This window comes from Aplysia californica, unplaced genomic scaffold (genome assembly GCF_000002075.1).
Source record: "Aplysia californica isolate F4 #8 unplaced genomic scaffold, AplCal3.0 scaffold00137, whole genome shotgun sequence".
Taxonomy (NCBI): Eukaryota; Metazoa; Mollusca; class Gastropoda; order Aplysiida; family Aplysiidae; genus Aplysia; species Aplysia californica.
In genome coordinates, this window is record NW_004797407.1 from 944,057 (window position 1) to 958,054 (window position 13,998).

At 39.9% G+C, this 13,998-nt stretch overlaps 2 protein-coding genes across 3 annotated transcripts in view; one reads left to right on the forward strand and one right to left on the reverse strand.

Moving 5' to 3' along the window:
• Positions 1–8,117, reverse strand: part of LOC101853158 (tetratricopeptide repeat protein 39C) — a gene marked incomplete at its 3' end in the record, with an annotated part of 26,943 nt that extends 18,826 nt beyond the window's left edge. Inside the window, 1 exon segment of the mRNA XM_013081595.2 lies at positions 7,803–8,117. Within this exon segment, the coding sequence (XP_012937049.1) occupies positions 7,803–7,957 (155 nt within the window).
• A 99-nt stretch (positions 8,118–8,216) lies between these two features.
• Positions 8,217–13,998, forward strand: part of LOC101848812 (programmed cell death protein 2-like) — a 12,752-nt gene continuing 6,970 nt past the window's right edge. For both annotated transcript variants that reach the window (XM_035969326.1, XM_005096774.3), the window contains exons 1-6: positions 8,217–8,431; positions 10,010–10,173; positions 11,108–11,528; positions 12,151–12,214; positions 13,190–13,359; positions 13,736–13,929. In XM_035969326.1, the coding sequence (XP_035825219.1) occupies positions 8,345–8,431; positions 10,010–10,173; positions 11,108–11,528; positions 12,151–12,214; positions 13,190–13,359; positions 13,736–13,929 (1,100 nt within the window). In that variant the 5' untranslated portion in view covers positions 8,217–8,344. The remainder of the gene's footprint in view (positions 8,432–10,009; positions 10,174–11,107; positions 11,529–12,150; positions 12,215–13,189; positions 13,360–13,735; positions 13,930–13,998) is intronic.

A 13,998-nucleotide genomic window follows, 5' to 3' on the forward strand; every position in this document is an offset into this window, starting at 1 on the left:
CAAGAAATAAGAGAAAGATAGAACACTGTTTGCTGCCATCAATAACGATGTATTTTGACAATGTTAGTAGCAATAATGAAGGCGATATGAATACCCTTTTCGACATTCTGCTACTGTTGCTTGCTGCTGCTGCTGCTGCTGCTGCTGCCTGTGCTGCTGCTGCTACTGCTGCTTCTACTATTACTACTACTACTACTACTACTGCTTCTGCTACTGCTGCTGCTTCTACTGTTAGGAAAATTAATTTCAGTTCAGTTTGGATTTCATGTTTCACTTTGTAACTGCTACAAGATTTTGGTCGGGTAAATTTGAAGTCTCTATAAAATGCTCAATGAATCAATAAGTTGATATCTCTTTTTCTCTAAAAACATATCAGATAACATCAAAGAAGTATTTCAATACTCATTTTAGTTTTCAGTAGGAGTGCATATTATTTTTAAGAAACAAATTGTCCTTTATTCTGTACATTTCTTTTTTTATCTTTTGTCCTGTAACGTTTAAGACTACTACATTTAGCTATTGTTGCTGCCAAAAAACACTTATCGATTTTGTTCATATTTGCTGAAACTACACTATTACATTTCCTGTTTTATAGCAATACTTGTTTAAAGTTTTACTTTTATTAGTATTTTTGTAAATAAAAGTATAGTTTTCTTTTTGAAAAATAATTCTAGCCTGGTAACATTAAAATCATTATGACTGTTTGATAAGCATTTCCTTCTTTAAGAAATAGTTTGAAATTTGTGTGAACAAACAATGAATATAAAGGACTTTGTGCTTGCGCAATTAATTTTTCTTTCACTCTATTATATTTCATGTTTTGACCGGCATTGTTGTGTCCTGTAACGTTTAAGACCGGAGCGCACTATAGTCTAAACTTCACTTCCGTTTCCAAAGAAACCAAACAAGCTTTAGCTTCAGCCTTCAAGGGATCAAAACTAGACATGTCAAAGGTGTACTGAGTACATTTTCAAGCAATTTGGTTGACTTCTAAAATTTGATGCCCGTGTTACGAAAAGTTCAAGTTTTCAGGAGAATTGCCCATATATATACACTAAAAATAATTTTAGCTCTCAGTTCAGTCTACCTGTGTCTTAACAACAAATGCATCCTAAATAATGCAATGGTAGTGATAGATAATAATTATATAATATAGGTCCCATAACACGAAAACAAAAAAATGAAATTGACATTTTCAACTGAAATTTTCAGTAAAAAAGAAGGCCTATTTTCAGAAGGACTTTTATAACACTACAAAGAGCATCCAACTCAATAGTCAATAGGCCTAAATACAAGACAATAAAGAAGGAACCTATATCTAGATCTAACCCTAACTCAACCCTAGGCTTATCTCTAACCATAAATGTATTCCATTTATTATAGTGTTGGCGGCCCTCATAAGACCTTTTGGAATTGTGAGCGCCGTAAAACCTCTACTAAAACTAAATACGACTGCCAGTCTAGTCGTACTTAGATCTAGGTTTGGCCCTATTGACTGAAACCTCTTGAGTACATAGGTCTCATTAGATCTAGTAATTATTCAGGTTTAAAATACATGCATGGCAAGTCAGTAAGGCACCTTTTAGTTTCGTCTGAAATACAACTGTACTTATTTTAAGCCCTATTAGAAACCTGTTGAGTACACAGGTCTCATTAGTAAATATTCAGGTTTAAAATGACATGCACTTTCAGTAAGGCACCTGGTTTTGTCTCATATACAAATACTTTAGGTACTGCAATCTAAAAATTTATTTACCATTCAGTAGGCCAATTGTTTCTGTATGTCAGTCTAGCCATGTTATAATTACGGCTAGCCTAGCCGTCTAGCCGTCATTAGCCTGCTAGTCTAGCCGTACTTATCTTAGGCCCTACTAGCATTAGAAAACAGGTCTCATTAGTAAATGTATATTTACAATTTAGCACTGCTATTAATGGCAAATGGTCAGTGCAAATATCATATTATGAATAAGGTATGGTAGCCTAGCCGTCTAGCCGTCATTAAGTACAGCTAGCCTGGCAGTCTAGCCGTCATTAAGTAGGTCTACAGCTAGCCTCTTCCAACTAAATATAGTGTTGGTCGCTCAATACAGAACTCACTATTTTACTAATCCTCCCTATTCTATTAATTTACCGCAAGACTTTCCATCAAAAACCAAGCCCAAGTCTCATTCACACACAAAAGTCACAGAGTAACCTCTAACCATTAGATATCTAGATCTAGTCTTTACTGATGGTTAAAGGACACCCATGTTGTCTGTATGAGATACATCCTTGACCTGGCCAGTATCAGAGTGAGGCATAAGGTGGCACAGGCAAAGCTGTACTTGAATGTCCTGGGAGACCCGAAGCACCCTTTGCATGACAACCGGGGCAGCATCAAAGGAAACAGGATCAAACGGGGCAGCTCATGGATGGCAGAAGCCGAAGACTCCTTGAGGAAAGTTTGTGGCATCGATGAAATATGATGTGGAAAGGAGTGGTTTGAACTGAGCCCCGATTGCAGAAGCCTGGCCAACGTTCACATCACTATGGGTCGTGAAAAACGGGAATGTGCTGCTGTCATTAACGACAATGATATACAACAATTAATTGAGGAGCATTCCAAGCCAGAGGACCCAGTGATCTATACGGATGGATCAGTCAGGAGGGGTGAGAGAAGTGGATGGGGTTTTGTGGTGTACAGCGGGAGCAAAAAGGTTCATGGCATGTCAGGTGCCATAGAAAGAACAACTTCAAGCACGAAAATGGAGATTGAGGCCGTAACAAGGGCGCTTGGATGGCTTCATAATACAAGACCAAGAACAACTCATCTCATCATTGTCACGGACTCCCAGAGCATCTTGCGAAGGGTTGAGAAAGGGCTTCTTCGGAGTGAATGGATGAACCCAATACAACACTCATCACTTAGAGCCATCACGTGGATATTCTGTCCAGGGCACTCTGGAGTGAAAGGCAATGAGGAGGCTGATAGGCTGGCAGGCAGTGCCGTGGTTGATGGTGAGGTGAAATTTGACAAAGGAGAAGTGTTGAAGACCCTGGAGAAAAAGTTGCGGGATGAAGAAGACAAGGAGACAGCAGAACACCACACAATCATTAGGATGCGGGAAATGGGGATAGAGAGGGGAGAAGGAAGAAAGGAACGATTATCTGGAAAGGAAAGACGTCGCCATAATCAGACAGCCACCGGAACAATCAGTATGGATACCTAGTGGGCTTTGGTTCTGGGGGGAACTGAGCACTTATGGAACTGTCCGGTGTGCAAAGACGTTGTTGCCCTGGACAGGTAATACAGATAGGTTAAAGGCTCTCTTCAGGAAAAGTGGTCCCGGCCTAACTCAAAGTCAAAGGAAATTTATACATTATGTACACTGTAATCGGAAACAAAAGCGGAAGTCACGAGAAAAAAAAAGGGGGGTGCGGAAGGTTGCATAAAAAAAAAGATGCGAGGCATCATGGTGAAATAAAGCGCTCGTCAAAATAATGAAATCCAAGAAATCGGCTTTATTAAAGTTCAGCCGATGGGCAATTGTTTTCTAATTTTCTTGTTTTGACTCAACACCTTTTATGTCCATTTAAAAACATATTTTTGTGTGGATTGAAGTGAAAAACAATTAAAGGCACAAAAAATGTAAATTTCCAATTTCCAAGGACTCTCAGGCTATGGAAGTTACCAAACTTTGGCGGCTATTTCATTTTCTTGCTAATTTTACCTCTGAAAACAGACGACTCTGACCTCCTTCAATAGCAAATATTTCAACTTCTAAACCTAGATTGATTTTTTTTTTCACCAAAAGGAAGGCAAATGATAAGGCTTTAAGATGATACCAATATAAACCCCAAATGCTCCAAAATTGACGAGCGCCTGTATCCACCATGACATAAATGGTCTGTGACAGATGACAGTTTTTAGCGCGGTAAATTTTTACTTTCACTCCCGCACACAGAGATGCACTGCTTCAGGGGTCAAACTGCAGATCAATATAACATAAATCAATTATTTTCAAGAAAATTTCAAATCGAACTGTAAAATATCAACTTATGGGTTAAAACTGTAACCCTCCCCCCTCCCCCCCCCCCCAACTGATTTTCTTTTACCCCAGGGGGGCAGGAACCCCCCCCCTCCCTTCCAAATTGGTCCAAAGCACATATCTATCTCTTTTTTAAGAACAATCAGGTATTTCAAAAACTATTTATTTGCAACGGAAAAGAAGTTGATATTCGAGTTCAGCGATTCTATATTTAGATCTAGATCTATAATCTAGATCTAGTAGAAAAACGACAACTGGTAGCTAAAAGCGTGAGACAGAGAGGAAAAGTTTTAAAAAATACCTTTAGGGCCAAAACTGTTCTCAGCACACGAAAGAACGTTAAAATAATAAAAATAGTGCTGAAAAATAATCTAGATCTAAATTGGGTTTGGACCTTTTCTATAAATTTGTCCCAGCTTTTTCACTCGACTTCCGTTTTTGTTTCAGACGACACATTCGACTACACGCAGGGCGTAATACAAACCGGGCTACGATTGGCTGATAGGCAGAACCTTTGACCATGAATTCATTTAGTAGGCCTATAGGCTACTCTCTCTCTCTCTCCCAAGGTGGGGTAACAAACGAAAAAGTCCCCAATTTGTAACATGCATGCATTCCTACACTTGGAGTAACTATATATAGGGAGAGGCCCTTACGTTGCGTCGCCCGCTCAACAGTTCCAACCAAGTTGAAGCCGAAAGGGCGGAGCTTATCGGGCCTGCCGCCATCTTTGTAAGTTCAAAACAATGCAGCGTAATCTCCTTTCAAAACAAGCTGCTCGGACTCCATTGTCTCTCGAAATTTCTTTGTCAATGTTAATTACAGCATTATAAGCACTCACGTACAGTTGTAATGTAATAAGGATGTTAAGAAATCTTAGTTGCATCAAATTACCGGCTCATTTAGTCGAATATTTACAGTATACGTGTACTATGTATACACATTGTGATGGTAAGATAATTTTTTTTTTACATGTTTTAGAGACGAAATTGGGATAATAAGGATCAAAACCAAATTTTTAACGGGATGATAACATTTGCTGAGTTTTTGGTAGTCGAACTTCATTATTTTTACAAAAACGAAGACTTCTTGATAGTAACAATATAATAAGGACAGTAAGAAATCTTACTCGCATCAAATTACCAGCTCACTCAGTCGAACATTTGGTAATACATGTACTATGTATACACATTGTGACGGTAAGATAATTTTTTTTACTTGTTTTAGAGAAGAAATTGGGATTATAATAAGAATCAAAACAAAAATATAAACGGGATAACAAAATTTGCAGACTTTTCGGTCAAAGAACTTCATCAGTGCAAAATGATGTCATCACTGACATTATTTTTACACAAACGTAGTCTTCTTGACTTAAACATACAACAAAATATATTTCTAACAAAATTGAAAATGATTACACAAAAGATGGTAGTGAGGGTGGGATGGGATGGGCGAAGAATGAGGAAGGAGAGGGCAAGGCAGATAAGAGTGAAGTATGATGGTGGAAATTACCCCCCCCCCCCCCCACACACACACAAAAAAACCCAACAAAAAAACAAGAATAAAACAGCCTCCCCCCCCCCCCCCAAATAAAGCGAGGAGGGAGGGGCACCTTTAAAACACCCAGACACTTTATCTAAATTTTTTTTAATACTGTTAAGTGTATTGAAAAATTAATAGAAAATTTGAAATGATAGGCTTATAATATAAGGAGATTTTCAAAACAGATTGAATTAATTTGTGACATTTCTCTCTTGACAATGTCACACCCCCTGCACAGACAGACGACACATGGCATCGAAAATGTTATTCACACACCAAACACACTTTTCAATGACATTCTTTGAAGGCACTGTCGAACCTCCGATGAGACTTCAAAAACAGCAAGGAAGTTACATTTGACCCACTGCAGTCAACAAAGGCACCGATGCAGGTTTCACATTTTCAAATGCTTTGTCAACCTTAACAACACAAAACCAGCAACAAGCAACATGCAGAGCAAATTGACAAGTATGCCAGACTAGATCTAGGCACATACGTGCAGTTATCATCATGGCAAACTGAATTTTCTGCAATCTTTTTTCATTCTGTTTTTACTGTGAGATGCATTTACGCCAAATCAGAAGGCACTTCGTCATCAAGTTCAGTGCCATTGCCAGAGACTGATATTCTTAAAAACATTTTTCGTAGGCCTTTTATAAGTGTTTTACGGCACTCGCAACTGCATAAAGTCATATGAGTGTGAGGGACACATTAAACATTTTAAGTTGGTAGGAAATTTTGAATTTTGCCTGGGTGGCGACCGAAGCCTACCGTACTCTTATCAATTTTAGACCACCAAGGGACCTTTAATTTGCGCAACTTGCATATACGCGACCTCCGATATTTTTTTGCCCTTGTCCGAGAAGGCTAGGGGTAGATCTTTCCTACCAGAAGATCAGGGGTGTGGCTGAAAGACAGAGGTAAAAGAAGGAGCCAAGGAGTAGCAGTAGAAAGGCTGCAGAAAGAGTCCGGAGCCCTGAGGAGGTAGGAGCAGAAAGTGGAGACGCAAGCAGACGAAAGAGAAAGTAGAATTTTAGAGAACAAAATGTTTCCGTCACTACTCGGATTTGAACCCAGGACCTTTGAATGAGAGGCCCACCGGACCCGAACGCTACGCAAACTGCCATTCGGTCGACACTAAGTTTACAACTGAGAGAACTGAGCTGATCTCACAAACATGGCCAACCGTCGTCTGCAGCAGCTTCACGTTATGCGACTCATGGCCTCTCCTATTAATAGTTACTCCAAGTTCCTACACTTAGACTAGACAGTAGACTACTCCTTCCTTTATTTCTCTTATAAAAATCTTCTTCTCCTCCCCCTCCTCAAATTCCTCCTCCTCCTTCTTCTCTCTCCTCCCCCCTTCCTCCTTCTTCTTCCTCCTCCTCATTCTTCTTCTTTTCTTCTTTTATTATTTTTCATCTTCATTTCTCCTCCTCCATCACCAAAACCTCCTCCTCCTCCTCCTTCTTTTTCTTACGAAAGTGGCTATTCTCACCCGCCCGGAAGTTCTCGCAAGATCAACTCCTCCCCTCTTCTCTCTCTCTCTGTCTCTTTCTGAATACTATCTATCGATGTGGACGATCAAATTGACCAAAACAAGTAAATTAATTTGGTTGTCTACAAAGATGCTATGGCTATTTAACTTTTCGAATCGAGCCGAACTACGCAGGTCGCCATTTTGTTTTGCCCGGAAATTCTCGCGCTACTCCTCTCTCTCTTTCTCTCTCTCTCTCCACTGCCCACATACAAAATTGTACGCTTTTAGTAGGCTACAGTTGTAATGGAACGTTTGTTCACGGCACAGAATTGTACAATTTTTCTGTTATCACAGTGTAGATTTCTGTGGTTTAGGGTGAACGCAAAATTTGGTGAACGCGCACCGGGTGAGAATAGCCACAAGATTCGTCTACACTATTCTCACTTCGAGTGAGAATAGAGGTGGCCTTTTCTTACTCTATGAGTATGAGCGCTACGTAAAACCTCTACTAAAACTAAATAAACTAAACCCGCTGTGAGAAGACGGTCAAAGGGGCGAGACCGAAACCAGGAATTCCAAGAGTACCGTTGTATTTAGGGGTCAAAGGTTGGCGTTCAGCCAGTCGTAGTCCGGTCTGCGTTTAGCTTAGAGTCGCATGTTCCGACCACTTCTCCCGAAGAGTGCCGAGGGTTAGATTTACATGAAACAAATCAAGTTATTTAATTTTTATCCAACTTTCATCAACCTCTTACTTGTATTTGTCAAAAAGAGCAAACGCCTCATCAAATCCGTTGTTCAATAGCATATTAATGCCTGTTGAAGCCATCTCAACATCGTCAAAAACATCCTCAGGACCGGCTACAGCTGAGGCATTCAGATCTTCTATTTGAGCGTGACTAGCTGCCATTGTTCAGATGTATCTTTGATAAAGTCAGTGGTATTCTCTTCACCCTAATTAGTTCATACCAAAGAGTACGAAAAACACTGAGCACAATTTTATCTCAGCAATGATCGGGCAAAATGAGAAGTTTATCGAATGTAAACAGCGGCAGCCATGATACTATGGTAGCACTTCCGTTCTGAATCTTCTATTTTAGAGAACAAAATAATTTCTGGACGTTGTTGAACTTCCTGTTTCGATTTCGTTTTCTTTTCTGGATGAGCATTGAGCATGGTTGGCCTAATGTACGCATAGGCCTACAACCACAACCCACACTAGCAGTTCGAAGCAACAGCAGTCCTCTGTCTTAGTTGATTCGGAAGTCCTCCCGTTGATTCAGTCACTGTATTAACTATGTCAGTATTAATTGGATTAGTGGATCAGATAATCGGAGCGTCTGACACAGTGAGCTGGGATGTCAACAAGATTGGTGGAACTCCGGTGGGTTGAATTAAATTTTTAAAATTAAAATAATTTGTCTTAATAAATTTCAAAAAAACATATTTAGAACCTAGAAATCTAGATCTAGATATCTAGATCTAGGTCTAGAATCTAGATCTAGATCTAGAAAGCTAGGAATTCTACGTTGGCAAATTAAATCCTGATCAGTGACCTTGCCTCGATACTTGATGAGTACTAGATCTAGATCTAGATCTAAATCTAGTTAATAGTAGAAGTATTAGAGTAGTAATGGGCATGAGAAAACATAGATCTAGAGTCTAGATCTAGATTTAGATCTATATCTAGTAGGCTGTTGAGCTCCTTGGTCTTTTTTTTGCCTCCGCTGAGCATGTGTGTGAGAGAGCAGTGCAAGGTTATCGGCAAAGTCCAGGTCGTCCAGCTGCCCCAAGAGGTCCAATGTATTCCTTCCCCGCTTGCCTCTGGTGGCTTCTTTCATGATCCAGTCAATTGCCAGTATGAAGAGCAAAGTTGAGAGCAAGCATCCTTGTCGTGCTCCTGTCTGTTCCTGGAATGGTTCTGAGAGTTGTCCTTCATGGAAGACTTGGCAGTTTGTTCCATCATAGGACAGGTGGCCTTCTCAAGCTTGACTATTTTGTCAAGTATTCCACAATGCCGCATGAGTTTCCACAGAGTGTCCCTGTCCACGCTGTCAATCAATGCTTTTCATAATCAATGAAGTTGACCACAGGTGGTCGGAATCCTGCTTGGTTTCCTCGGAGCGTCTCACCTGTTGCCAGCTTGATTCTCTCCAGGACCTGTTAAAAAGACTCCCAGGTATTGGCAGGACTGTTTTTGCCTCTGTAGTTGTTACATTACTGAGGTCTCCCTTCTTTGGCAGCTTGAAGGATGGCTTCCCTTCCAGTTTGATGGTATTTCCTCCTCTTGCGAAGCCTTTTCAAATAAAGCATAGACAGAGAGAATTTCTACTGATGTATCTTTATCTACCTTACGGGCATCTGGTGAATATGGTCAGGACCACAGCAATTTATTCTCTCGAAGGTGGTTCCGTTACTATTTGGAGGTCATTTCGCGGAACCATAATTTTGAAAAAGAATAAGAAGGAATTTATTACAAAAGTCCCACAAAACAGTCATCCCCTCCACCCCCCTCCCCCCGTCTCCCTTTTCAAAAGGGGAAAACATATTTTAGTGACCCCTGCAGCAGCCCTAAGCCTGCGACCACCTCCAGTTGGGAGCTCTGAAGTAAATGGTTTGTTTTCTTTATTTTGTTCAGTCCAGTATTTGACAGTTATTTCTTATACGGACACTTTTTTTATTTTTCCTTGACAATGCATGGCCATCTTAAACAGGTTTGACTAATTAGTAATATTATATTAAATTAAATTATCGTTTGTATTAAAATAGTTGTTTTTTTTAAACAAATATCTAAAAAACTATTGATTTTCAAAGGATGGATTTTAAAAAATATTTATATATATATTAAATATGCAAGACAAAAAAGTGATGTTCAGCGGGCCTACCCGGTGAGGCAGGGGTGATAGTAAAATGATAACCCAATTACTTTTTCTCATTGTGTTCATGACTTTCCTCTGCTCAGTCCTGGCTGACTGAAGGCCCGTCTCGACAGATCCCCAACTGCCGACTGTGTGGTCGTCCCAGTAGTCTGGTCACTCAGCTGTACTGCCCCCTGGGTGGCTCCCCCTACCATCGCCTACTTTACGTCTTTGCCTGTCTCACTGACTGCAGCAAGAGACGTGAAGGGTAAATTACTTTTTTTTATTTTGATCTCTATATGTGAGGCAGCGTGGTGGAATCAGGCTCTCGTCAATTTTTGGGCACATAGAGTGGTATCATCTTAATAAAGCTTGTTCACTTGTCTTTATTTGGATGAAAAAAATATCCGTTTATCTTAAATACAAGTCGAGATATTTGCAAATGAAGGAGGTGGGGTGGTCACCTGTTTTCAGAGGTAAAATTAGTGAGAAAATGGCTGAAAAAATTAGTTATTTCTTTAGCATAAGAGTCCGTAATAACTGAAAATGTATATCTTTTGTGCCTTTAATCAACGTTTTTCAGTAAAATACACACAGAAATGAGTTCTTTAATGGCCATAAAAGGTGTTGAGCCCAAAAACAAAAATTTGATTAAAATTCACAAACCTGCGGAAAAATGCAAGTATCTTCACTTTGATTATTTTGATGAGAGCCTGATTCCACCACGCTGCCTCACATAAGTAACTCTATTTGTTAAATTTGTTACTGTCACCAAATGATATGTTGTCACTTCTTTCACCCTTTATTTATATGTGTATTTTTACTCATGCTCTTTTACAGACAGGATTCGCTTTGCTCCTCTCTATTCATTTTTATTAAATATTTGGGGAGTCGGAATCTGGACCATATTTTTCTGGTTTGGGGGGGGGGGGGTAGGTAGTATCAGCTCTTTGCGGTTGTTATGTATCGTGGAAGGAAATAACATTAGGTATTTCAATTTTGAAATATAATTATCTTTCCGAAGACAAAAGATAAGTCTAAGATATGGAGATGGGTCATAATAGTTTTTATCGATTTGTTGATCTGTTTAGTGGAGAATAAGATGTCTTCTCGTGGCCTCAACAATAAGTTAATTTGAATTAGTAAGAGGTCAGGTGTCTTGTAAATGAACTAAATAGTTGTGTTGTTCCTTGTTTGTGCAGGTGGACAGTTTTCCGCAGTCTCAAGCTGGACAAAACGTACGGCTCTGTGAGTTCGACCTGTGACAAATCTGGCTCATCTGACTCATGGCTGGATGACCAGGATGATTGGGGAGAGGGGTCGGATGACTGGGGTCAGGAGTCAGAAGAATGGGGTCATGGGTCAGATGACTGGGATCAAGGGTCAGGAGACTGGGGTCATGATCAAAGATCAGGCAACTGTGGCGATTCACACATAGGTCAGATGTTAAAAACAGAGGGTTCAGGCCTTGAGAATGACCGGTTACCCGATGTTGATGGCGGGAATGTTAGAGGGGATGGTGATGACCACACGATGGCTACGTGCACATCGCAAGCCAGAAGTGCCAATGTTTCAAAAGGAGGCTCTGCTGATGAGGAGATGGACACGGCAGCATTTTCCCAGGTAACTCCCGGAGCTTTGATACTACTTTTGTTGAAAAAAAAATTTATTGTCTTTGTCAGACTCTAATCGTGTATGTGCCAATTTAGATCAGACACTTTCTTGTGTGGTGAGGGGGTGTAATTATTTCTTATTATCACTCAGTGTTGCTCACATTTTGTTTAGAAAGTTCTTTTTACCTCTTAGGCTGTTGCCAGTTGTAATTACAATTTGTAATAAGATGAATATTTGGAGTTATTTTCTTTTAGTCAGAACACATCGTTTTATTTTACTCTGGTACATTGTATTGTAAAGCGCTCGAGCCTGTTTACTTTAATCGGGGTTGACAGCTATAAATGTCATTTATTATTATTACTATATTATTAATGATATAATCTGAGACCAAAAAACGTGTTTGAGCTATAATTCGGCCAATACATCATTTGAGTTGGACAGCGGCGATATTGTTGTCTCAGTTTCATCACTAGAAATGGGTATGTCTAGTTTATTTAGAATTAATGTTGGTCTTTTTTCACTGTCTTTTGATTATAAAACAATTTATTGTATCTGCACATTTTTTAACATTTCAGTCGAGGATATTGTTGCTGTAATTTCTTAGGTTTGTTTGTACATTTTGCCGTTTCAGATGAGGATCTCTGAAGGATCCACTGGTAATCCTGGACAAGTTTCTTCCCTCATGCCTTCTGTCCGTAAGTATGCTGTATGTTCCGGATTTCTTTAACATGTATTTATTATTCTAAGAAAAGTGAATTTAAAAAACAAACAAGTTTTGAACACCTTTATTTTAAGAAATATATTATACAGTTGAAATATTTCAATATCCTATTAACATTCCTCAACCCCCCAAAAAAACCAAGATCCTCCTCCTCCTTTTCTTCTTCATCTGCTTCTTCTTCTTCTTTATCATACTCTTGGCCATCCTGCTCAATTCTTCTGTCTGCCCTTTCAGCTTTGTCAATGGGGGGGGGGTGTTGACCACGTTTCCTGTTTCAGGGCCTTATGTGTCCTGCACTGTTGAAGGATGTGTTCCACAGTTTGGTCTGCTTCTACACACTGGCATTTTGGTGATTGGAGCATTTATTTTTTTTGTCCCTTGCCCATTTTTATTACATTGACGCCATCAGATGGCACGAAATCGCGCATCTGTCAAACTGTGCCTGTGGTTCTTTGTTTTTATTTTTCTTGTTTATCTTTTGTAAGATATCCCTCAAACTACCGAGGCTTGTCCCGATGTATTCGAGCTATCCGCATTATACTGTGTATAAAATGCATGGTTTCAGAGGTAAAATTGGCGAGAAAATGACTGCCAAAAGTTTCATAATTTCCAAACCTTGGGAGACCTTGGAAATTGCAAATTTACATTTTGTGTACCTCAAATCAATGTTTTTCAGTAAAATCCACATGCAAATTTGTCTTTAAATTGATCTTAAAGGCCTTGAGTAAAAAAAAAAAAAAATTCCTATAAAAATTATGTTCTGGCAGAAAAATGCCAGTTTCTTCGATTTCATTGTTTTGACAATCGCCTGATTTCACCATGATGCCTCACATTTGTTTTTAAACAGTTGGTTATCGAACTTTTCATCTCACGGAAGTTCAGAGTTCAAATCTGTGTTTGGCTTTTTGGTGCTCGTTTCATTTGTTGTTGTTCATTTCTTTCCAAACAGAGTCGCAGATGAAGGATGTTTATGAGGCAGGGGGTGTCCAGTGTAGCGGTGATGGTGTAGGTGTAGAGGGTGAGCAACCAGTTTTGGCAGGGGGTGAGTCAGAACTGCTGGTGTGTGACGAGGGCCGGTGGAATGCTGTTACTGGTCTACTCAACACTACAATGGCGCAGGTATGGAAGGGTTGCTTCATGGTAGAAGTGGGGGGGGTGGGGGTGTGGCAGCGCTGTTAGTAGTAGGGGTTTATGAATACTTGAGTATTTAGCCTGTGAGAGTACTCTCTTGAATATTTTTATCACAGGGAAATGTTGTTATTTCGTCAGGTCTTTTAGCATAGTTACATGTAGGTGTTACCTTATTGGGAGGGGATTGGGGGTCTTTTAAAATAGTTGTTGGTTCATGCTTTACTCAGACTAATTTGCTGTTATTTGTGTCGATGTACTTTTCTTTCCACAAAACGTAGACTCAGCAATACACGGACATCTTGTCGCCTTCTGTCGTTCTTAAAATTGTGCCCTGGTATAGTTATAACTTTTTCTTCCACATTAGGACTCCAGGTCGGCCACACATCCAGCTTCCACAGTCTCCCCCTCAGGGGGTCCGGCCATTTTACAGGCATTCTATTTGTGTGTGGTGGAGGAACCCACGGAGGCCGGGGAAAGGACCTCGGATCATGTGACAGAACTTATTCGGGACTACGAGAGGTCAGAGGGGGTGAAGGTAGACCAGCTCATGTCTGAAAGGTGAGATTATGTGTGTGTGTGTGTGATCATGTGACAACTTTTTTAGGTAAATGAGAGATTTAAAGGGTG